Source organism: Astyanax mexicanus, chromosome 8, assembly GCF_023375975.1.
Source record: "Astyanax mexicanus isolate ESR-SI-001 chromosome 8, AstMex3_surface, whole genome shotgun sequence".
Lineage (NCBI taxonomy): Eukaryota > Metazoa > Chordata > Actinopteri > Characiformes > Acestrorhamphidae > Astyanax > Astyanax mexicanus.
Genome location: NC_064415.1, coordinates 49,002,939 through 49,027,070, shown reverse-complemented (window position 1 = coordinate 49,027,070; position 24,132 = coordinate 49,002,939). Strand labels below are relative to the sequence as shown.

The 24,132-nt window shown below is 38.3% G+C and overlaps 8 protein-coding genes across 15 annotated transcripts in view; 3 read left to right on the top strand and 5 right to left on the bottom strand.

Moving 5' to 3' along the window:
• Positions 1–24,132, bottom strand: part of LOC103047357 (gastrula zinc finger protein XlCGF26.1) — a 311,263-nt gene that overhangs the window by 11,996 nt on the left and 275,135 nt on the right. The gene's annotated exons all lie outside the window — the stretch shown is intronic.
• The window catches only part of LOC111194226 (zinc finger protein 239-like), a 457,259-nt gene that overhangs the window by 163,644 nt on the left and 269,483 nt on the right, over positions 1–24,132 (top strand). The window lies entirely within an intron of this gene.
• Positions 1–24,132, bottom strand: part of LOC107197279 (gastrula zinc finger protein XlCGF42.1-like) — a 200,913-nt gene that overhangs the window by 33,905 nt on the left and 142,876 nt on the right. Inside the window, exon 1 of one of the 3 annotated variants that reach the window (XM_049482423.1) lies at positions 17,771–17,858. The exons of the other annotated variants lie outside the window; for them this stretch is intronic. The gene's annotated coding sequence lies outside the window, so the exon portion shown is untranslated. Of the gene's footprint in view, positions 1–17,770; positions 17,859–24,132 lie in introns of those variants that run through there. 3 annotated transcript variants of the gene reach the window in all.
• LOC125803860 (zinc finger protein 239-like) overlaps positions 1–24,132 on the top strand; it is a 217,288-nt gene that overhangs the window by 126,022 nt on the left and 67,134 nt on the right. The window lies entirely within an intron of this gene.
• The window catches only part of LOC103021480 (zinc finger protein 585A), a 258,231-nt gene that overhangs the window by 181,045 nt on the left and 53,054 nt on the right, over positions 1–24,132 (top strand). The gene's annotated exons all lie outside the window — the stretch shown is intronic.
• On the bottom strand, positions 519–22,888 carry LOC103029579 (gastrula zinc finger protein XlCGF7.1-like). 2 transcript variants are annotated; one of them, XM_049482444.1, is made up of 2 exons: positions 22,754–22,888; positions 519–4,151 (listed from the first exon to the last, which is right to left on the bottom strand). In XM_049482444.1, the coding sequence occupies exon 2, from the start codon at positions 4,018–4,020 to the stop codon at positions 3,232–3,234; it is 789 nt and encodes a 262-aa protein (XP_049338401.1). In that variant the 5' UTR covers positions 4,021–4,151; positions 22,754–22,888; the 3' UTR covers positions 519–3,231. The 2 variants fall into 2 exon arrangements, with proteins under 2 accessions (XP_049338401.1, XP_049338400.1); XM_049482443.1 differs by lacking the exon at positions 22,754–22,888 and adding an exon at positions 9,606–9,941.
• Positions 10,698–24,132, bottom strand: part of LOC125803867 (gastrula zinc finger protein XlCGF7.1-like) — a 156,312-nt gene continuing 142,877 nt past the window's right edge. For 2 of the 3 annotated variants that reach the window (XM_049482433.1, XM_049482434.1), the window contains exon 2: positions 10,698–15,656. In XM_049482433.1, coding sequence (XP_049338390.1) covers positions 14,778–15,650 — 873 coding nt within the window. In that variant the 5' untranslated portion in view covers positions 15,651–15,656 and the 3' untranslated portion in view covers positions 10,698–14,777. Of the gene's footprint in view, positions 15,657–17,770; positions 17,884–24,132 lie in introns of those variants that run through there. The other variant, XM_049482432.1, reaches the window with a different exon arrangement.
• The window catches only part of LOC111196297 (gastrula zinc finger protein XlCGF7.1), a 147,382-nt gene continuing 142,912 nt past the window's right edge, over positions 19,663–24,132 (bottom strand). For both annotated transcript variants that reach the window (XM_049482427.1, XM_049482428.1), the window contains exon 2: positions 19,663–21,803. In XM_049482427.1, the coding sequence (XP_049338384.1) occupies positions 20,913–21,797 (885 nt within the window). In that variant the 5' untranslated portion in view covers positions 21,798–21,803 and the 3' untranslated portion in view covers positions 19,663–20,912. The remainder of the gene's footprint in view (positions 21,804–24,132) is intronic.

Sequence of the window (24,132 nt, the reverse complement as noted above, 5' to 3'; positions counted from 1 at the left end):
ATGTTGAAGGTGTGCGTGTGGTCGTTATGTTGGAAAACGAAAGTAATAACAAATAAACATTCTACGAAAATGAACAAATGAAAATTCAACACTGATTTTAAACCATGATTCATTACAATTATTAAAAAAAGTAAACACATTAAACAGGCCTGGACAAAAAAGATGATACCCCTGAAAATAATGTGACCAAATAATGTTAAACCAAGATGTTTCCACTAATTAGCATTACAGGTGTCTACAATCTTGTAACCAGTCAGTGGGCCTATAAATGAGGCTACAGGTAGTTACTGTGCTGTTTGGCAACATGGCGTGTATCACACTCAACACGGACCAGAGGAAGAGTTGTCTTAGGAGATTAAAAATAAAAATATAAACAAGCATGTTAAAAGTAAAGTTTATAAGACCATCTCCAAGCAGCGTGATGTTCCTGTGACCATGGGCGTGGAAGTGGGGAGGAAAGCGGACTGACTATCCAAGGCCCATGAAAAACCTGATTTTCTTGTCTACTGGCATGAATAGGGGCCCACTGACATTAAAAGTGTTCAGGGCCCAGAATTTGCTGCCACACCCATGCCTGTGACTACAGTTGCACATACCGTGTTTTTTCAGAAATTTAAGATCCCTGAACTGTAGCCAACCTGATGACAAATCAAAGAGACGGATAACACAAATGATAACAAAAGAGCCCAGAAAAAACTCTAAAGACATTAAAGGTGAACGTTAAGCTCAAGCAACATCAGGGTTAGATCATTGTTTAAAGCAAAGTGGACTTAATGGGAGATGTCCAAAGAGGACACCATTGTTGAAAACAAAACATAAAAAAGCCAGATTGGAATTTGCCAAGCTGCATGTTGACAAGCCACAAAGCTTCTGGGAGAATGTCCTATGGACAGATAAGACAAAAAAGGAACTTTCTGCCAAGGTACATTAGCTCTATGTTTACAGATGGAAAAAATAATAATCCATAGACTTTTTTATTTATTATTACTTTTGTCAGATTCAAGTTATTTCTCTGACAATCGTGGGTTTTTCTTTCATTAACTGAGCGGTACCAACAATTTTGTCTTGGCATGTCAGTTCTGTTGTACATTTGTATACTTACATTTAAGTCACTCTTTTTTTTAAAACAACTCAGTAGCGTTGGGTCCTATGTTTTTAATTTTTTTGACTGAAAGTATGATGGTGATCTTTTACGTAAAATAATTTAAAATTATGTTTCACAGAGACTTTTGGCAGAAGTTAATATAAATTTTAGATAACCCAAACCCTCCTAGTCTATTAGTATCATGAGCTTTTACTAAAGGACCAGATATATTTCATCAGTAAATCCTTTCCTCAATAAGTAATGCAAAACAGTACGTCAACAATGGATTTCATTTAACAATGTAATGATGTAAACAATTCACTTGTTTCTAATTTTTTTCTTTTATGACATGCTGAAGCAAATAATTGAAAGGAATATTAATAAATATTAGGTCATGGGGCCTACACTATTAATACTCTTCGAAAAATACTCATATATCCTGTATGCATCTTAACATGTTTTTTTCTTTTTATCAGTTAATTCCTGATCAGTTCAGTTCATTTGAGTCCTCTCCACATTTCCTCTCTCTCCAGCTCAACCACCAGCTCAATCTCTTCTACCCCTCTAAATAATAAATTACACCACAATACTAGAAAACAAACTCTAACAGACCCTAACTCTAATCCTGAACTATTAAAATAAGTTTAATTTACAACATTCACAACTCACCTATTAAAAATAAACTACTTTTGCAACATTCTCTTTCTCTTTATACTTTTTACAAAATTGTTTAAACATTGTCATGCTAAGCTGTATAATTGATCAAAACATACAATTACAGAAAATCTAAAAAAAACATTAGGATTTGCCTGGAACCCCTTTATTTACTCAGGACATGTGGTCTTACTGTAAACTACAAATGAACAGAAGTTACGTTCTCAACCCTATTCCTGAATATTCTACTGTATATTGACACTGTTCTGCATATTCTAGAACTTTCTCTGCTTTAAAGGCACTTAATAAAGTAAGTGGTGGTATGATGTGTCTAATACACTGCTGGATATACATATACATGATTTATTATCCATAGGGGGCTAAGAGATTTTAACAAGTAAACTCAATAAAGGATTTTTTTTTATATATAAATTTATTTCTATTTTTTCTTATTTTCTCCCCAATTTACACGGCCAATTACCCAACCCATTCATTAGGACTCCCCCTATCACTAGTAATGCCCCAACACACCAGAAGGACGACGAACACATGCTTCCTCCGATACATGTGAAGTAAGCCACCGCTTCTTTTCGAGCTGCTGCTGATGCAGCATTGCCGAACAGCCAGCGCGCTTGGAGGAAAGTGCAGCGACTCGGTTGCGGTACATCAGCTCACAGACGCCCTGTGCTGTGGGGGGGAGGGAGCGCCATCTACCCACCCGGAGGGAACAGGGCCAATTTTGCTCCCTCTGAGTGCCGGCAGCTTGATGGCAAAGCAGCATGAGCGGGGGTTCGAACCTGTGACCTCCCACTCATAGAGGCAGCACATTAGACCGCCCCGAATAAAGAATTGTTTATTAGCTGATCAGCTGGATTCGGTGAACACACAATTATAGGGCAGTGATCAGGGTTAAGAGACTGCTTTATACCAACATAAAGTATTGTGCTGAATTCTGGCTATCTACTATATTCAGCTTCTAGCAAACTAGTTAAACTAGCTAAAAGAATTTTCCTTCATTATAGCTTACAGTAATCCTGCAATCCTAGTCTACAAATCACAATGACTATCACAAGCTGTATTTTATTAATCACACAGTGAGTTTTTGGATCATGTCTTTTTAACACGCTATCAGAAACAGTGTCATCACAGTTTACATGGTTAGCTACCATTACCTTTCTTTAAGAAAAATCGCCGCATATCAAGATATGTTTTAACGTCAGCTCGCTGCACCCCGCTGCTAAATAAAAAAAAAACAAACAAAAAAAAAATCCCCCACAGCAAGGGGGGCTTTCCCCACTCTCCTCCGTGCTCCGCCAAAACCAGCAAGCTGATTGGCTGTCCCACCAATCCCCCCTTTCCTTCGCCAATGGTCTTGCCTCTTTAATCCTCTGCAGAACCCTGCTAAAATGCACCAAGCGATCTTCTCATGTTCACACTCTCAATATTAGACACAGGGAACTCTTCCTGGGCTTTTAAAATATCGATATCAATCTTTAAAATTTCAATTCTGTTGGAGCTCTGCTGACAGTATTTGGGGGAATGCATTGGTGTATCTGTAAACCTCTTTGTTGCTTAAAGCTCCTCTCACACTCGAAGCAATGATATGGTTTCTCTCCAGTGTGAATGCGCAGGTGTCTCTGTAAACAATGCAATCGCTTAAAGCTCTTCTCACACTCGAAGCAGTGAAATGGTTTCTCTCCAGTGTGAATGCGCTGGTGTTGTTTGAGATGACTCTGTTGACTAAAACTCTTTGAACACTCTGAACAAAAATATGGTTTCTCTCCAGTGTGAATGCGACAATGACCTTGGAGATGACTCTGTCTAGCAAAACTTTTTCCACAGTCTGAGCATTGAAACGGTTTCTCTCCCGTGTGAATGCTCTCATGTGTTTTGAGGTTACGCTGTGTAGTAAAACTCTTTCCACAGTCCGAGCAGTGAAACGGTTTCTCTCCAGTGTGAATGCGCTGGTGTTGCTGGAGAACAATGCGATAACTAAAACTCTTCCCACAGTCTGAGCACTGAAATGGTCTCTCTCCAGTGTGAATGCGCTGGTGCCGCTGGAGATGACATTGTTTACTAAAACTCTTCCCACAGTCTGAGCACGAATATGGTTTCTCTCCAGTGTGAGTGCGCTGCGGTCGCTTGAGTTCACTGGGTTTAGTAAAACTCCTCCCACAGTCTGAGCAGTGGTGATTTTTCTTCTTCTCTGTACTTTTCTGCATTTGTATTTGAGATGTAGGAGAGGGTGTTTGATGAGTATTGGAGATTTCTCTTGATGCCATGTTCTCCCCTCCTTTAGCAGCGTAACAGATTTATGAAATCTTTTGATTGTATCTGTGAAGCTTAACTTTACCAGATACAAAACATTGACATTGGTTTCAGGAGAAGACTTAGAACAGGACAGCATTCATTTCTGAAAGAAACAAAAAAAAAGTATTTAGAGCACTTAACTTTTTCCACATATTGTTACAGACTTATTCCAAAATGGATTAAAATTCAAAATCTGATCATATACCACACACTTAGCTTCAGCTACACTTTGTACAGCTAAAGTTTACGAGTGGAACCCGCCTGTGAAGTTTGGATCCACAATACATTTATTGGTTTTCAAATGTTGCTTTAGACTGTCTGTACCATGTGTTCCCTGTGCCGTGACTGTTCATGAAAGACACATGAACAGTTACACCCTTAGAACACACTATACTTAAGAACGTTGTATTTTATGAAATATATAATTATAAAATTTTAACATTTATGATCTGAGTCCGAAGACAAAAGTATAGTCTCAATATCAATCTACTAGATTTTTTAGCACACCTGTGAGGTTTTGATAACAGTCAGCAACAAATTTATTGGATTTAAAGCACCATTATTCCACTGATGGAACCACAGGTTAAATGGTGCCAAACCTGGATTGAGGTTTGAGACACTGGCACGTCATAGCTATGCTGTGATTCATGGGATAAGATCCTCAACCAAGAACCAAGAATTCCTGTATTGTAAATATTTGTCTCTTGGATGTAATGAAATATTGTAATATTCTATAATCCATAATCTGAAACACTGAATCTATGGCAGCTGCATTTGTAATCACCTGGATAGTATACTAATTGGTCCATGATTTGATTAAGATATAATGTAGGATAAAACTTTATTTGGTAAATATTTTAATGTGAAGCTTTCCCTTCTTGAGTTTTACACTGGCTGGTTTCTCAGCTCCACCCCAGTTAGAGCAGTGGGTTTTAATTGGACAGTGATTTCATTTTGGCACAAATTCCACGCGGTTGAAAATTGAATGCAATCCCTGTGCATTGTATAAGTACAATAAGCATGGTCGAAAATGACGGGTTTAAGCGGCTAGTTAAACTTCTTGCCTGGTTGAAATAGTCTTTAACACACGTGGAAATATTGTTACCTGCCACAGGACAGCTTATATTAGAACTGCTTGTAACTGACCAAAGCCTCTATGGTGAGAGAAGTGACCAAAATATCAGCCAGAGAGGATGAGAACAGAGACAAGGTCTGTGGTCACCACCTGCAGAACCACTGCTTTATAAGGGTTGTCTTGCTTATTGCCTTTTATTTCTACCTGTTCCTGTGACAAGTTAATTTCACAGAAGTGTGGTTGACTTGGAGTTACATTGCGTTGTTTAGGTGTTCCCTTTATGTGTTGTAAATTCACCATGTTTATATATTAGAGGTGTGGTTATGGATTGACTTTGTGCTTTTAATATGTCATACCAGACAATTGTTTTTTTCTATTTGTGGAATGGCTGTATCCCAATCTTAACAGTATTTCATTGTAACTCTAATAATACTGTTGCTGCTTTAGAGTCAAGCAATGGTAGAGCATAGGGTTGAAAGATTCCACCTATTTTAGGTGAAAGCATGTAGGGGGCATTTCTGGTTCCCAAGGGGAAGATAAAAGGGGGTGCACCCAGGTAAATCTACTTTCACTTGGGTCAAATGTTGGGTTTGGGGATGTTGGGATGTTGCATACTTTGGTGTGTTGCTGTTGCAGTTGGAGGAGTGGGGTGTGTGCATGTGTGCCGGCAGGAGCTGCAAACCAGATGTGAAGCGAGAAGTGAGCGGAGTAGCTGAATTAACAGCTGGCTAACCGCTGTGGAGAAGCATACTTCATCCGGTATGAGAATTTTGGCCATTGGAGAACATAAGCTTTTTTGTGTATATATATATATATATATATATATATATATATATATATATATATATATATATATATATATATATTCATAAATTAGTACCTGTTATATTAGCCATAGTTCACATTAATTCTCTGTACTGTTTTTGTTCTGTTATTTGTTTGTTGTTTGTTTGTACTGAGCGGGTCAACCCGAGTAGGATGGGTTCCTCGGACTGAGTCTTGGTTCCTTCCAAGGTTTCTTCCTCTTAAAGGGAGTTTTTCCTTGCCACTGTGTCACCATAAAATTGGCATCTCTGTGGTGCTGCTCATAAGAGGCATGGACCTGTTTTTCCTGTAAAGCGGCTTTGTGACAACCTTTGTTGTAAAAAGCGCTATATAAATAAAATTGAATTGAATTGAATTGTGTAGACTGTAGAGCTTAGATCAGGCTAAAAAAATCCGACCCGGTCTGGCCCAAATTTGTTCAGAATGATGTTAATTACACTGTAACACTGAAGAAGAGAGACCTATTATTTAAGAAAAATGTTTAAGAACAGCTGCACACAGCGCTGCAAGTCATTATAAAATTTGATTTGATACTTACAAGGTTATATAAGTTTTGAATTTTTCATTATAATTTAATTTTCTTTTGTGTTCACTTTTTCTCCTCCAATTCAGTTAGTTTTAATTAGTTTTTACAGTGGGTTGCTTGATTTTATTAAGTTTTCATTTTTTTTATTAGTGCTTAGTTTTAGTTAGCTATTATTAATTGTAGTATTTTTTTTTTCATAGTAAAAATATTCAGTTACTGTTAAACAATCAACAGTCCACAAACACTGTAACAGTCCACAGGCTAGCAACCTTAAGTGCAAAATATATGCATTACTGCTGCTTAAAATAGCCAATAGAATGTACATGCACATGAAACACACATCACATTAGAAAGCTTTATCAGAGAGATTTATCAGTTCATCCTCACAGGTAAAGGGACAGCTGCTTTGACTTATAGCTGTGTGGAATTTATTTTGTTTCATTACAAAATGTGCTTTTATCTCTCTCGTGCTTATCCTATACAGAATTCTGCAGCTTCCTCAGAGTTCTCTGTCTTTATTTCACGGCTAGTACGAGGAAGGTAAAGAAGAAGTAACGCCACGGACCGTGATGTGTTGCGCGCTGCCGCTGTTGTGCACAACTCCGCCTGCTGTGAGACTGCTGGAGTAAAAAGCGATTAAAATAAATGACCAATTACCAAATTACCATTTTCTGGAGCCTAACCCGACCCGGCCCGAGGAAAGTGGTGGAAAATCTCGTCTAGTCTAGTATTTAGAGTAAACAAACTTTTTTTAGTTAATGCAGCTATTTACCAGTAAAACTCAGCAACAGTCTAGATAATTTCTCTCCTATATTTTTAGAATTTGCTTTGATTTCAGTGATTATTCTACAATCTCCGCATATTAGGTTTACACATTTTCTCAAATTTAATTACTTTATCTTTAACTTCTATTTAAATCCAAATTCTCTTCACCATAACTGCTTTATATGTTTCTGCATCTACTCAACCATTGGTCAACTACAGACTAAAAAACACCCTAAACACCAATTTATAGGTGTCATTCTATTGTTTTTTTTTTTTTAATTAATTTTAAAATGTCTAGAACTCTTTTATTGATTTAATAATTAATATAAATATAATATAATAAAATAATATAATAATAAAATACTGAGATAATAGGAAACTCTAAATATTTAACAATTAGCTCATTTGCACTGTTTACTTTCGCTGCCTGGCTTTATCGCTGTCTGTGGGTGGTCGCGAGCAAAGGTGTGCAAGCCTATAAATACTAATTCACGGGTTGATGTAGACACGAGGCTTTTCCGGATTGACCTCATTTTTTGAATATTTTTTTATTAGCTACAGCAGACAATGGAGGTTAAGGAAGAGTTTTATGTAAAGCATGCATATACAACTCTGAGAGATCTGTTGTATTTAAAAAAGGATTTTAATATACTGAATAAACTCTGAATTCATTAATACTGATGAAGAGTTTTGCCTCTTGACTCTGAGTAAAAGGAGCATTTTCTGCTCTTGACCAGTTACAGGGGTGCTGTGATGATAATCAGTTATCTACATTTATGACCTGCTGATTATTAAAGCTCTGGTCTTACAGTTAGATAATACAGTGTGTAGATTTTTCCATAGTGATGTCAGTTCCCCCACCGCCAGATGTCTGCCATGTGGGTAGAGTGTACGCAGTCTTTTCCAGTCAATTCCAGTCATGAATGAAGAAAAAAACATTTTACTGATGCAGGATGACTGTATGTGTGTTATTAAAACCATATCAAGTCAAAGTTATGATGTGGAATTGTGTTTATTAAGTTCTCAATGACATTCAGTCGGCTTTTAAGGAAATGCACCCCTTCTTAAATCTGGTTACATCATTATTACCTTCATGATACTTAGATATCATCTATATGTAAATCTTTGTAGCAAAAGTATATACACATAATTCAGAAAACATACCTTAAAGAAATATATAATTTTTTTCATGTCTTTTTATAATGAGGGTTGTGACATGTTTTTTTTTTAGCAGGACACTGTGATTTGACAATGTGCAGATTTTCAGGCTATTTTATCAGGTATAGAAACAGCATATGCTATACATAAAATGCAATTTTGTGTTTCCATCATTATATACCTGTAGAAGAATTTGGTCCCGCCAGTATCAGTATCTGTGATTAAACTGTTTATGTATGTTTCTGAGCTCATATATCTGCACTGTAGATTTGATTAGTAAAAATATAATTTGCATACAAGTGTAATTAAGATTAGACATACAAATTTGTTGTATGAACAGTATTAACTGTTTTTAATGTAATAGGTGTAATGTTACAATTACATTTGGTCACATCTAAAACACACTTTAAGAAACATATTTGAAGCAATTATATACAAAAGAATATCTTAAAACATTGTATTAATAGGATTTTAGACCAGTTATTTTGGTTTTGTATAGTGTTACAGATTTAAAGCAGTCATACATTGCAGTAAATTAATTTTAAATTATCTTTATTTCCTAATTTTACAGTATAAATTTGGACCTTAGTCTGATAGCTATATATTATAAAATTATACTTCTTTATGTGATATTTTTGTTAAAAAATTGCATCATAAATTTGACTTGATATCGTTTTAATAACACTCAGTCATCCTGCAACAGTAAAATGTTAATTTCCTTTATTCATCAGTGGAATTTACTGTTTTTGTCTATATTGTTGGTCAATAAGTTTCGCAAGGACTGCGCGCGCTCTACCCACACGGCAGGCGTCTGGCGGCGGGGGAACCGAAGCCATGATCGCCTCTGCCCCCCGAACGCCATCAGAGAAAAAGAGAGAAAAATGCTCCTTTCCCTCGGACCTTCTTGTCTAGTGCGCATAAAAATCGTTCGCTTAAATTACAGAAACCGTGAGCACGAATTGCAAATCGTTCATTCAAATTAAAGAAAACGCGAGCACTTACTGCTATATCGTTCACTCGATTTAGTTAAATATTTTTAATCTACGCCCCCTCCCGGGCTCAGTAGATCAGAGATAACTAGGAGAAGATGATCCTCCAGCTCCTGGATGAAGCTGCTTGTGTGTGATGTTAAATGCTGCTCCTTCTGAATGTGTTTCTGTGAGTAAATGTAGAGCAGTGTGAAGGTGAAGAGTGGAACATCTCCATACCTGCAGCAGGTGAGCTGATGGTGTTCCTCCAGCAGAGCAGTCTGAGTACAGAGGTGCGGAGCTGCTGATCAGAGCTGGATCTTCTGCTGCTCCACTTTACTGGAGACCGGGGGAAACTCTAACTACCCTTCCATATTCACCTACAGAGAATACAGTCTTCATTTTAAACCACAGCAAACATCTGTCCAAAGCGCTGAAACTATTAGAACATGTCCAATCAATACATCACAATGACTCTGTTACTTGATCTGATCCAATACAATAAACAACCCTCGGAGCTCCGCTGAGGTTCCAATCACACCGCAAAAGTCTAGTCCCGCCCAGGAGCCGATACCGTAACATCCGGCAACTAGCTGTCAAAATAAAAGTCCTGGAGCGGTGTGGGGATTACTTCCTTTCACTGGTGCCTTTAACTTTAACTGTTTTTAAACCCTGATCAAAACATTTGCTAAAATATGTAACACTATTTAAAATGTAAAAATAGCTGGCTTAAAATAATATTACATCCACTTAATTCATAAAAAGTGCAGTGAACCGACAGCAGCGTCCTGTAACGAACAGATTCTGAAAATACTGTATCTCTCACAGCACTAGGCCAATTTACTAGAGTGACCAAACGTCCGTATTTCCCGGGACATGTCCGTATTTCACGTCCTGCCCCTGTTTTTTTTTTTCAGAAAGTGAGGAAATGTCCTGGTTTTTAAATTACCTTTATTGGACCAGAGAGCAGTAGACAGCGTGACTGTCAGCGTGGAGCAGAGACTGTAAAAAAAGATGGCCGCTGTGTCACCGTTCCCATTCATTCAATGAAAATGAAGCCAAAATCTTCCGCCATGTTGGCGATCCTGATACCCGAATCTGCACAGTAGAGACCAGAGGAGGGAGAAAGACTGTGGAGAGACAGCCTACTCATTTAAATAACCCCGCCCGTGAGGGCTGCCTCGCGGTCACAGGCTGCAGAGCAGAGCGGAGCGGAGCTGACGGTCTGTTATTGGCCCCGCCCATAACCAGCCCTTTTACAATAACCACACCTTTTTTAAATAGAGCTGAATAACTTTTTTAAAGTTATTGGTATTAGTTTTAGGTATCCTGTTACTGATCTGTAAGACCAACATTGTTCTCTGCCATCTTGTTCCAACACCCTTTGTGTTCTTAACTTGCCTGTCTGTAGTTTTCAGTCGAGACCTAGACGGGCCCAGGTGAGACCAGGTTAGGACCTTGTCAGACTTGAGCAACTCGTCCTGTAAACACAAAATTACTTTCTGCAGCCAAACACTTCAGACCTCCAAACTCCATGTCGCTTCATGGAATGGATTTCCATGACAAAGCAGCCGCATCCCGGGATAAGAAACTAATTTAAACTAAGTGTAGTCCTAAATTATGGCTATCCACAACATCCAGCTTCTAGCTAACTAAATAATTTTCGTTAATTATAGCTTAGAGTAAGTCCTGCAGTCCTAAATTTGAAAATGAAATAGTTATTGGCTGATCAGATACATCAGGTTATACATATTTAGTTGTTTTTTATCTATCTATGCTAGCTAATTCTAAAGTTACTGTTACAGGCTGTAATTTATTAAGCACACAGTGGGTTTCATCTGTGTGTATTGATTCAGAGACTAGTCTTATTAACCAGCTCATCAGTTTACACGGTTAGCTCCATTACTTCTCCTCTAGAAAAATCGCCATATATCCAGATATGTAGGGGTGGGGGCTTCCCTACTACCCCACCCTGCTTCGCAAAACCAGCAAGCTGATTGGCTGTTTCTCCTGAAAGGCGGAACTTTATCCTTGATAAGCATCCTTGATCACAGCTCTGTGATAAGCATTAAGAGATTTTCCATTCACAGCAGACAGTGGCCTGTCTTCTTATTAATAGTACAGCTGAGCTGAGCTGAGCGTAACGATTCGGGGCTACTGGAAATTTATTCGGGGCTAAAGCCCCGGAAGCCCAGGCCAGGCAACGCCCCTGTGTATGAGTAAAAGAGAGAGAGATCTCTAATCAGTTCTGAGCCGGAAGTCTGAACCGGAGTGTTACTGCTGGGCACGTAAGAGCACGCGATTCAATCATTTAACAATAGATCAGTGCGTTGGGCGGAGACAGGGCTTATGGCAGATTACGGCGGAAGTAGGGGTTAAACTTGGTACCTTAATTAACAGCGCTTGTTAACACTTTACCAATGACAGCCCTAAAAATAACACATACATTGTCCAACAAAAGTGAGTACACCTCTTACATTTCATTATTATATCTTTTCATGGGAAATTAAACTTGAATATGACTTAACACAGACGTTAATGTCTAAATAGCTGGCAACACAAATGAGTACACTCCACATGGAATTTGTCCAAATTGTGACAAAAGTGTTGATATTTTGTATGACCACTAGTGACATCTAGCACTGCCTTTACCCTCTTGGATGTGGAATTCACCAGAGCTCCACCGGTTGCTACTGGAATCCTTTTCCACTCTTGGTGGAGGTTAGACACCTTGCAATCCTCCCCCTAATGATTGAGGATGCCTCACAGGAGCTCAGTTGGGTTTGGGTTTAAAAACACACTTGGCCAGTTCATCATCTTGAAGATGTGCTTGTGGTCATTATTATGTTGGGAAAAGTGCCCTGCTGTCCAGTTTCAGAAGGGAGGGGTTCATGCTCTGCTTCAGAATGTCACAATGCATGTTGGAGTTTAGCTCCCTGGACAAGTTTCAGTTGCATCTTCTTTTCAGTCATTAAACATGGAGTGTGCTGTGCTTGACGCTCACATCTGTGCTAGAGCTTATGATTGTCTGCCCGAACCAGGCCAAGATTTCCCACCACTTTCCTCGGGCCGGGTCGGGTCGGGCTCCAAAAAATAATGTGACATAGGCATCTGTTTTTAAATGCTATTTTTATTTTATATAAAGCTATAAAAGTGATAATTACAATATAGCCAAGTAACCAAGTATTATCTTTACGAAAACGAAGAAAATAACGAAAACTGAAAGAAAAAAAAATCGTTAAATGAAACTAATAAAAACTGTAAATAAGAGGAAAAAAGGAAACTAACTGGAACTGTATTAAGAGTTTATAAAACTAACTAAAACAAATTGAAATTACCGATTGAATACCCTTTGTTTTTGTTTGTTAATTTATTTATTAGCGCTGTTTCCACTTAGCTGTTTCCAAACAGCAGTTTTACAGCGGGCGGTGTTGTGCCAATTCTGCACATGAAGGGGAGCCGGATTCTGCGGGAAGTCAGATTCGGCACAATAGCGTCAGCGCACGTAACCTTGCGGTCTGCAGCGTTACCTCTTGTTTTATAGCAATCGTGCTAGCCGCGGAATAATAACAGAAAACGCAAAGAAAGCTGCAGAATCCAGTATAAGATTAGAATATGAGTGTGATGGAGATAAAAGCACGTTTAGTAGTGAAACAAGAGATACAGTATGTGGAATAAACACCAGACAGCTATAAGTCAATTTGAGAAGCAGCTGTGAGAACACCTGAGCAACTCATACACCTAAACACCCTGCGCGGGAGGATGGATTGATAAATCTCTCTCTCTCTCTCTCTTTCTGTCTCATAGTTGATAATTTGGTGAAAATGAGTAAAATCTGTAGAGTTTATTGAGTTTTTGAGTTTGTTTATGTGTTTCTCAGATTGAGCGCTCTAATGTGATGATGTAAAAACTAATAGAAACTAATAAACCCATTCTAAAAACGAATTAAAACTAACTGAATTATTACTTTACATTACATTACATTTGGCAGAGCGACTTACAATAATGAATTGGAGGAGAAAAAGTAAAAACAAAATTAAATTAAACTATAATGAAACATTCAAAACTATTATAACTCTGTAAGTAACAAATCAAACTGTTTTAAAAAGTTGCACAAATTAGAATGTTATAATCATACAGCTCTGGGGCGCACGCACAAGGGAGCTTCTCCACTTGTCCGCGGTTGACTGGCAGCAGTTTAGCTGTTCTTACACATTTTTATTAAATAATAGTTCTGTGCTCCTTCAGTGTTGCAGTGTTAATTAACATCATTCTAAACAGATTTTGCTTATCTAAACAGCCCGTTTATGGGGCAGGGCATAATGACAGTTTATGGGTCGGGTAACAACAGCGCTGTGGAGCGCTATTAGAAATACTGTCTAATCTGTGGTTAGTTTATAAAAACAGACAATTCTGGACTTATTACAGGCTTGTAAGTAAACACAGCGCAGTGGAGTCTATAAACAAATACATGTCACCAGCTTGGGGAGACGACCTGGCAACATCTCTGCTGTTCAGAAGCTAAGGTGCACAACATAATGCAAATGTTTATGCCTTTTTTATTTATTAATTCTCTATAGTTTTGATACTTAAAAGAAATCCTTGTTGAAAATAATTTTACTGAATTTATTAAAGTACTAATTAATAAGCTATTATTATTCCTTTATTTATTGTGTTTGCAGTTTGTATGTTGTGAGTTTAAAAATATAACTTATCTAAAAAAGGAAATCAATTTGTCATTCATTATTAAGTGAAATGTCTTGTTTTCTCTTGTGTATTTTTAATTACTCTTTAAGCAAACAAATATGTTTTATCCAATTACTCGATTAATCGAATCGATTTTTCAGTAGAGTACCCGACCACTAAAATAATCGATAGCTGCAGCCCTACAGAGTACACTTGGCAGCATTAAATGTTCTGTCTTGCCTCTGTCTAATTCTCTGCAGAACCCTGTTAAAATGCACCAAGTAATCTTCCCATGTGGGGAACACCACACCATCAATGTAATTTTCAATAAACTCTTCCTGGGCTTTTAGGATACCATCCATCAATCTGTAAACTTTTCTGTAGAAACACTGCTGACAGTATTTGGGTTGGGAAGATTTTAAATGTATGGACTGTAGGCTGGACTTTCTGTTTTGGTTAACAAATTTGCTACAGAATGGTTTAAATGAACAGTTTTCTCTTGAAACCTGTATTTTGGAATATGGTATAATATATGAAATGGTTTTAGTTTTATCACTGCACTTTTTTCTTAATGCACCTGAGTCTCTTTAGTGTGTGTGAGGATGTGAAGCTCTTTCCACAATCTGAGCACAGACTGGTTTCTCTCCTGTGAATGCGCTGGTGTCGCTGGAGATTTCTTCGATCATTAAAACTCTTCCCACAGTCTAAGCAGTGGCACGGTATCTCTTAAGTAGGAATGCACTGGTGTCTCTGTAAACCTCTTAGTTGCTTAAAGCTCTTCTCACACTCAAAGCAATAATATGGTTTCTCTCCAGTGTGAATGAGCTGGTGTCTCTGGAAACTATGCAATTGCTTAAAGCTCTTCTCACACTCGAAGCAGTGAAATGGTTTCTCTCCAGTGTGAATGCGCTGGTGTTGTTTGAGATGACTCTGTTGACTAAAACTCTTTGAACACTCTGAACAAAAATATGGTTTCTCTCCAGTGTGAATGCGCCAATGACCTTGGAGATGACTCTGTCTAGCAAAACTTTTTCCACAGTCTGAGCATTGAAACGGTTTCTCTCCCGTGTGAATGCGCTGATGTGTTTTGAGGTTACGCTGTGTAGTAAAACTCTTTCCACAGTCCGAGCAGTGAAACGGTTTCTCTCCAGTGTGAATGCGCTGGTGTTGCTGCAGAACAATGCGATAACTAAAACTCTTCCCACAGTCTGAGCACTGAAATGGTCTCTCTCCAGTGTGAATGCGCTGGTGTTGCTGGAGATGACATTGTTTACTAAAACTCTTCCCACAGTCTGAGCACGGATACGGTTTCTCTCCAGTGTGAGTGCGCTGGTGTCGCTTGAGTTCACTCGGTTTAGTAAAGCTCTTCCCACAGTCTGAGCACTGGTGAGTTTTCTTGTCTGTACTTTTCTGCATTTGTGTGGGAGGTGAAGGAGAGGGTGTTTGAATATTGGAGGTTTCCCTAGATGCCATGTACTTCTCTTCTTTCAGCAGCTTATCATATTTATAAAATCTTCTGATTGTATCAGTAAAGCTAAACTTCATACAGGTACGAAAGTTGACACTGGGTTCAAGAGAAGATTTGGAACAGGACAGCATTCATTTCTGGAAGAAACAGAACATAAGTATTTAGAGCTCTTCACTTTTTCCACATATTGTTACACACTTATTCCAAAATTGATTGAACTTCCAAAACTGAACCTATAACACACACACTTAGCTTGAGCTACACTTAAATTTCAAATGACAGGTTTAGAAAGTTCCTAATAGCATTGGCTGTAAAGCACCATTATTCCACTGATGGAACCACAGGTTAAATTTTGCCAAACCTGGATTGTATAAGACCCTTAACCAAAAAGTGTATAAATGGAAATACTTGTCAGAATTCCTATCGTACATATTTGTCCCTTGGATGTACCGTATTTTTCGGACTATAAGGCGCACTTAAAAACTTTTAATTTTCACAAAAATTGACAGTGCGTCTTATAATACGGTGCGCCTTTTGTATGGATTTTACTCGTCAGGTTGTAAGGAGCAGTAAACACACACTCCGTGCAGCGTTATAGAGAGTTTCAGTGCTATACAGAGTCCAGAGCCGTGCAGCTCCGAGGCTGAGCAGCAATAGCATTAGCTAGATGCTAACCGCTTAGCTAGCTAGCTTTTTCACTGTTCAGAGATCAGTATTTTCTAAATTTAGCACTTTTAATACTGCTGGAGCAGTATTATTAGAGTTAGATGCTAATCGCTAAGCGTTCACCGTTCAGAGGTGAGTTATCGGCCTGTAAGTCTGTGCTGCTTTGCCTGGCTAGCATTAGCTAGATGCTAAGCGCTAACTCTCTCAGAGGTGAGTTTTATCAGCCTGTAATCTGCTTGTTTACCGTGTTAAAACAAGCTACGGGGGACGAATCGCTAGCTAATATCTCACTGTCTTACCAGAACACGCAGGATTACTCAGTGTAACGCTGTCGTTTAAGTTTGGGTTAACTTTACTAGTTTAGGTGACTAGCTAGCGTGCTAGCGGATAGCTATGCTAACGCTGGTGCAGCAAGCCTTAGTGGACATCTGGAAATCTAAGCTTACTGTAAATAAACTGAAGCACGTTACTCACCCAAATAAACAGTTTTCAGGAGAGGAATCTGTGTAGATTAATATCCAGCACTCGTTTGACTTTGAAATAGCTAGATTTGTATACTGAGACGCTCCACCGGCAAGCGACCACCCCCGGAAGGGAAGGGAAACATGGCGCCACCCTTGTTCACTTTGATATAGGCACCCTTTCTAGTGTCACTTAACGCGCCTTATAATGCGATGCGCCCTATGTATGGAAAAATAGCAGAAAATAGGCGTTCTTTGATAGTGCGTCTTATAATACGGTGCGCCTTATAGTCCGAAAAATACGGTAATGAAATATTGTAATATTCTACAATCCATAATCTGAAACATGCATATGTGACCACCTGTTACAGATTGTGTTACAGATTTAAAGCAGTCTCACATTGCAGTATATTAATTTAATAAGATCTTTATTTCCTAATTTTTACAGTGTACATTTAGACCTAATTCTTATAGCTGTATATTTATAAAATTATACTTCTTTATGTGATATTTTTAATAATAATAAAAATATAATAATAAAAAAATAAACACAATTCCACATTGATATAGTTTTAATAACACTGTTATTGTTGGTCAATAAGTTCCGGGAACCGACGCCAAGGTCGCCACTGCCCCCCGAACGCCATCACTACTGCAAAATCTACACACTGTATTATCTAACTGTAACACTAGGGCTTTAATAATCACCAGTCATAAATTTAGATAACTGTATCATCACCGCACCCCTGTAACAGGAATATGGTCGAGAGAAAAATGCTCCTTTCCCTCCGAGCTTCTTGTCTAGTGCGCATAAAAATCGTTCGCTCCAATTATAGATATCATTCGCTTGAATTACAGAAATCGTGAGCACGAACTGCAAATCGTTCACTGAAATTAAAGAAAACGTGAGCACGAACTGCTACATCGTTCACTCGATTTAATTTTTTTTTATCCAAGGCCCCTCCCGGGCTCTGTAGACCAGAGATAACTAGGAAAATACTGGATGATAACTGGATGAAGCTGCTTGTGTGTGATGTTAAATGCTGCTCCTTCTGAATGTGTTTCTGTGTGTCTAAGAGTAAATGTAGAGCAGTGTGAAGGTGAAGAGTGGAACATCTCCATACCTGCAGCAGGTGAGCTGATGGTGTTCCTCCAGCAGAGCAGTCTGAGTACAGAGGTGTGGAGCTGCTGATCAGAGCTGGATCTTCTGCTGCTCCACTTTACTGGAGACCGGGGGAAACTCTAACCACCCTTCCATATTCACCTACAGAGAATACAGTCTTCATTTTAAACCACAGCAAACATCTGTTCAAAGCGCTGAAACTATTAGAACATGTCCAATCAATACATCCCAATGACTCCGTTACTTGATCTGATCCAATACAATCAACAGCCCTCGGAGCTCCGCTGAGAATCCAATCACATCGCAGAAACCTAGTCCCGCCCAGGAGCCAATGGCGTAACATCCGGCAACTAGCTGTCAAAATAAAAGTCTGGGAGCGCTGTGAGGATTACTTCCTGTTACTGGTACCTTTAACTGTTCAAAAATACAGTACATTATAATTTTACTGAAGCAATTTTTAAACATGTGTGACCTTTTTTTGTGGCGACTTGTCAGGCAAAAAACTGTCAGCACAATATTGTCAGATGTGCTGTTTTGTCTAGTGTTCACTGTCATAATTTCTCCCGATCCTCTGTTTACTATCGTTATTGTAATTTTATTTGGGCTTTAGTTTAGGGCCATAAGAGGAGCCCCCAGTATGCTCAGCTGCCTGTTTAAAGAGCTCTGTGTGCAAGCACATTAATAGAGAGGCAAATGGAAGATAAGATGTGGTAGAAAAAAGTTTATGAGCAATAGGGATAACCCATTTAAAAATGTGGAGTGTAAAATGCTTAAGTCAGTGCTTCAAGAACCACCACTCACACAGATTTATGTAAGATATGGGTTTCATCTGTCGCATTCCATGTGTCAAGCCACTCTTGAAGAAGAGACAGCAAAGTAATGTTCTCTGATGAAAGTAAAATGTGCATTTTCTTTGAAAATCAATGTCCAAGAGCCTAAAGGAAGAGTGGAGAGGCACAGAATCCATGACGCTTGAGGCTGGTTTGGGGTGCCATTTCTGCTGGTGCAGAATTCTGCTGGATGATTTTGTGTGAGTGTGTTAGTTAGTTAAGTTCACTAACTCTGAAAATTCTATCTGAAATTAAACGTATCTAAAACTGATTCCCAGCAGACGACTTAACTGAATGTTTCGGATTTTTACAATTCATTCAGTTGCATGAAGAAACTGTGGAGATATTTTCTCTCTCCCCTATTTCTCTGGCTGCATGGAGATCTTAACTGTTTTTTTACTTTGTGTTAGAGGGCCACCAGAGCTGAACATTACTTTATTTCCTCATCGACATGAGGGAACTTATATTTATTACTGAGTTTTTTCACATGAGCTGAACTCAATGAACTTAATAAAGCACATGGCCTGAACTTAACTTCACAAACCGCTTCACATGAAGGTACAGAACTCAACCGTATGTGTGAGTAAACCAAAGAGCCAGCGGTACCATATCCAGAGAGCCTGAGATCTCCAAGTGCATGATCACCCTATAGCAATGCTGGAATCAAATCAGAAGAGGATTACATACTACTACTACTACATACTCCAATTCCCATGTCACTTTAAAGAATGGATTTCCATGACCAAACAGCTGCATCCAAGCCATAAATCACCAAGCATAGAGCACAGTAGTGGATACTTATTGCAATATAATGTATGTTACATTTGGTTTTGTTAGACTGAAAGAATTACTAGACCAGTTTGACTCACTATTGCTCTTGTTGCACAGGTATCTAGCTAATTAAGAGGGTTGCTTAGGTAGCTTAAATTGAGAAGTACTTGTTCCTGAAAGATGTTGAGGAGAATTGTTATGTATGTTTGTTAAGTTATTTTATTGTCATAGAACAGTATGTGTAATTATACTGTATCGTCATAGGGAATTGAGTAACCAGGCCAAACCACTGTTCCATTTGCAATTTTATTTCAACAGTGAGAAACAGAAATATCCCTGAGACAAGCAGTAGTTCTCTCTTAAATTGGCACCGAACTGTCAGGAACCTTATTCACTCTCCGCACTAACACAAAAAGGGTGAATAATTTTGCACCAACAAATCTAGCAATTAACATAATGAAAACAAAATAACACAAACAATGTCCAACAAAAGTGATTACACCCCTCAGATTTCATTATTATATCTTTTCTAGAGACATTATATAAATTAAACTTGAATATGACTTAGAATAGTCACAGTGTACAGCCTGTATAACAGTATAGGTCTTCTGTCTCAACCAGAGACTGTAAAAAAGATGGACGCCGTGTCGCCGTTCCCTTTCATTCAATGAAAAAGAAAGCCGAAATCTTCTGACACGTTGGCAATCCGGAAACCGACCCATACATTCATTAGTCCCACCCCGGCTAGGTGTAACCCAGCCCTTTTATTACAATCATACCTTTTTGAATAGAGCTGAATAACATTAAAAAAACAAATTCTGTAGGGATATACAAATGTGACAATATAAGCAGAAGTTACACTAGCTGTTGCATTTAAATAATGGAGATAGAATTACAGTATTTTGGGGAAAAACGTGATTGAAAGTTGTCTGTTTTTTGGTGGCTTCACTTTTGAGAGACGATGCTCTGTCTAGCTATACACAGTCTATGGTCTCAACACAGACATTAATGTCTAAATAGCTGGCAACACAAGTAAGTAAACTCCACACAGAATTTGTCTAAATTGTGACTAAAGTGTCGATATTTTGTGTGACCACTAGTAACATCTAGCACTGCCTTTACCCTTTTGGAAAAATACTTGTCCATCACCTCGAACTTCAGCTTCCTCATCAAGGCAAATAGTCATCTTTAAGGTGTGCTACACTTTGCAGCATTAAATGGTCTGTCTTGCCTCTCTAATTCTCTGAAGCACCACTGAAATGCACCAAGTGATCTTCCCATGTGGGGCTATAGATCACTACACCGTCAATGTAATTTACAGTAAACTCTTCCTGGGCTTTCAGGATTCCATCCATCAAGATTTTCTGTAGGAACACTGCTGACAGTATTTGGGTTGGGAAGATCTTAAATGTATGGACAGTAGGCTGGACTTTCTGGAGTTTTGGTTTACAAATTTGCTACAGAAATGGTTTAAATGAACAGGTTTCTCTTGAAACCTGTATTTTGGAATATGGTATAATATGTGAAATGGTTTTAGATTTATCACTGCACTTTTTTCTTAATGCACCTGTGTCTCTTTAATGTGTGTGAGGATGTGAAGCTCTTTCCACACTCTGAGCACAGTCTGGTTTCTTTCGTGTGAATGCGCTGGTGTCGCTGGAGATTTCTTTGATCCTTAAAACTCTTCCCACAGTCTGAGCAGTGATACGGTTTCTCTCCAGTGTGACTGCGCTGATGCGTTTTGAGGTTACCCTGTTGAGTAAAACTCTTTCCACAGTCCGAGCAGTGAAACGGTTTCTCTCCAGTGTGAATGCGCTGGTGTTGATGGAGAGTACTCTGTTGACTAAAACTCTTCCAACATTCCGAACAATAATATGGTTTCTCTCCAGTGTGAATGCGCTGGTGTTGCTGGAGATTTCTTTGATCCTTAAAACTCTTCCCACAGGCTGAGCAGTGAAACGGTTTCTCTCCAGTGTGAATATTCTGATGTGTTTTGAGGTTACCATGTGTAATAAAACTCTTTCCACAGTCCGAGCAGTGAAACGGTCTCTCTCCAGTGTGAATGCGCTGGTGTCGCTGCAGAACAATGTGATAATTAAAACTCTTCCCGCAGTCTGAGCACTGAAATGGTCTCTCTCCAGTGTGAATGCGCTGGTGTTCATGGAGATGACATTGTTTACTAAAACTCTTCCCACAGTCTGAGCAGTGGTGATTTTTCTTCTTGTTTGTACTTTTCTGCATTTGTGTGTGAGGTGTAGAAGAGGGTGTTTGATGAGTATTGGAGATTTCTCTGGATGCCATGTTCTCCCCTTCTTTCAGCAGCGTAATATATTTGTGAAATCTTTTGATTGTATCTGTGAAGCTAAACTTCATACAGGTACAAAAGTTGACACTGGGTTCAAGAGAAGACTTGGAACAGGACAGCATTCATTTCTGAAAGAAACAGAAAATAAGTATTTAGAGCTCTTTACTTTTTCCACATATTGTTACACACTTATTCCAAAACGGATTAAACTTCCAAAACTGAACCTATAACACACACAATTAGCTTGAGCTACACTTAAATTTTAAATGACAGGTTTAGGAAGTTCCTAAAAGCAACATTGTACAGCTAAAGTTTACGAGTAGAACCTGCCTGTGAACTTTGGATCCACAATACATTTATTGGTTTTCAAATGTTGCTTTAGACTTTCTGTACCATGTGCCGTGACTGTTCATAATGAACACATGAACAGTTACACCCTTAGAACACACTATACTCAGAATTATTTGATAAACTAAATATTTTTTTAAAAATATAAGTACTATATTTTTTTTACATATATGAATTAAGTCAGAAGACAAAAGTATAGTACCAATCTAAATTTCTACTAGATTTTATTGCACACCTGTGAGGATTTGATAACAGTTAGCAACAAAATTATTGAATGTAAAGCACCATTATTCCACTGATGGAACCACAGTTCAAATGGTGCCAAACCTGGATTGTATAAGACCCTCAACCAAGAACCAAGTGTATAAATGAAAATATTTGTCCGAATTCCTGTATTGTACATATTTGTACATATTTGTATATTGTCCTTTCCCTCCGAACTTCTTGTCTAGTGCGCATAAAAACCGTTGAATTACAGAAATCGTTCGCTTAAATGATAGAAAACGTGAGCACGAACTGCTATATCGTTCACTCGATTTAATTGTTATTTTTTATCCACCGGCCCTCCCAGGCTCAGTAGATCAGAGATAACTAGGAGAAGATGATCCTCCAGCTCCTGGATGAAGCTGCTTGTGTGTGATGTTAAATGCTGCTCCTTCTGAATGTGTTTCTGTGTGTCTAAGAGGAAATGTAGAGCAGTGTGAAGGTGAAGAGTGGAACATCTCCATACCTGCAGCAGGTGAGCTGATGGTGATCCTCCAGCAGAGCAGTCTGAGTACAGAGGTGCGGAGCTGCTGATCAGAGCTGGATCTTCTGCTGCTCCACTTTTACTGGAGACCGGGGGAAACTCTAACCACCCTTCCATATTCACCTACAGAGAATACAGTCTTCATTTTGAACCACAGCAAACATCTGTCCAAAGCGCTGAAACTATTAGAACATGTCCAATCAATACATCACAATGACTCTGTTACTTGATCTGATTCAATACAATAAACAACCCTGAATCCACCTTAACCTCCAACAATCTGCTGCTGTGTTTCTAAACTAAACACCCAAAGCTGCAGAACCCCGGAGCTCCGCTGAGGAGCCAATCACATCGCAGAAATCTAGTCCCGCCCAGGAACCAATGGCGTAACATCCGGCAACTAGCTGTCAAAATAAAAGTCCTGGAGCGCATTGAGGATTACCTCCTTTCACTGGTACCTTTAGCTGTTCAAAAATACAGTACATTATAATTTTACTGAAGCAATTTTTAAACCCTGATCAAAATATTCGCTAAAAATCTGTAACACTATGTAAAATAAAATATCTGGCTTAAAAATAATATTACATCCAGCCAATAATATTACATCCACATATATAAGACAATACATTTGTTAATTCATAAAAAGTGCAGTGAACTGACAGCAGTGTCCTGTAATGAACAGTCAATAACAGATTCTGTAAATACTGTATCTCTCACAGCACTAGGCCAATTTACTATAGTTCTATGTACCTTAAATAGTCTAAAATAACAAAGAATTTATTGGAGATAAGCTGTGTCTCAATTCAGGGACTGCATCCTTCGAAGGACTCATTTGAAGGCCGATTACGTCACAGCGGCGCGACTAGGCTGTCCTTTTTCGAAGACTCCTTCGAATGCGGCCGACGAATGTTAATATATCGCTTATTCTGGCCAAATCTTTTATACATAAGTCTAAATTTATAAAAACCCCACCCTTCTTTACACGCTACTACAATTCTACAGAAATTCAACTGTACACAAAGTCCCTTAAATTGATGAAATCCAAAATAGCTAAAAATCTACACAAACTACTGACAAATAACCCCACTAGTGAAGTAACCTAATTTGTATATATTTTATTATTATTATATATTTGTTGTCCTATATATATATATTTTTTTTTGTTATTTTATTTAAAAAAATATATATTATTTTATTTTAAAGACAGTTTGATATTGAATGTTTGCTCTGGAAGATTGTTTCTACAGTTTATGATTTATAAGTCAATGTTCTATTGCTGTAATAGGTGTCTTAGGGCACATTACTGTTTCATGACTTTATAATGGTAATGCCTTGCAGTGTTGTACATTTGAAGTTTAAAA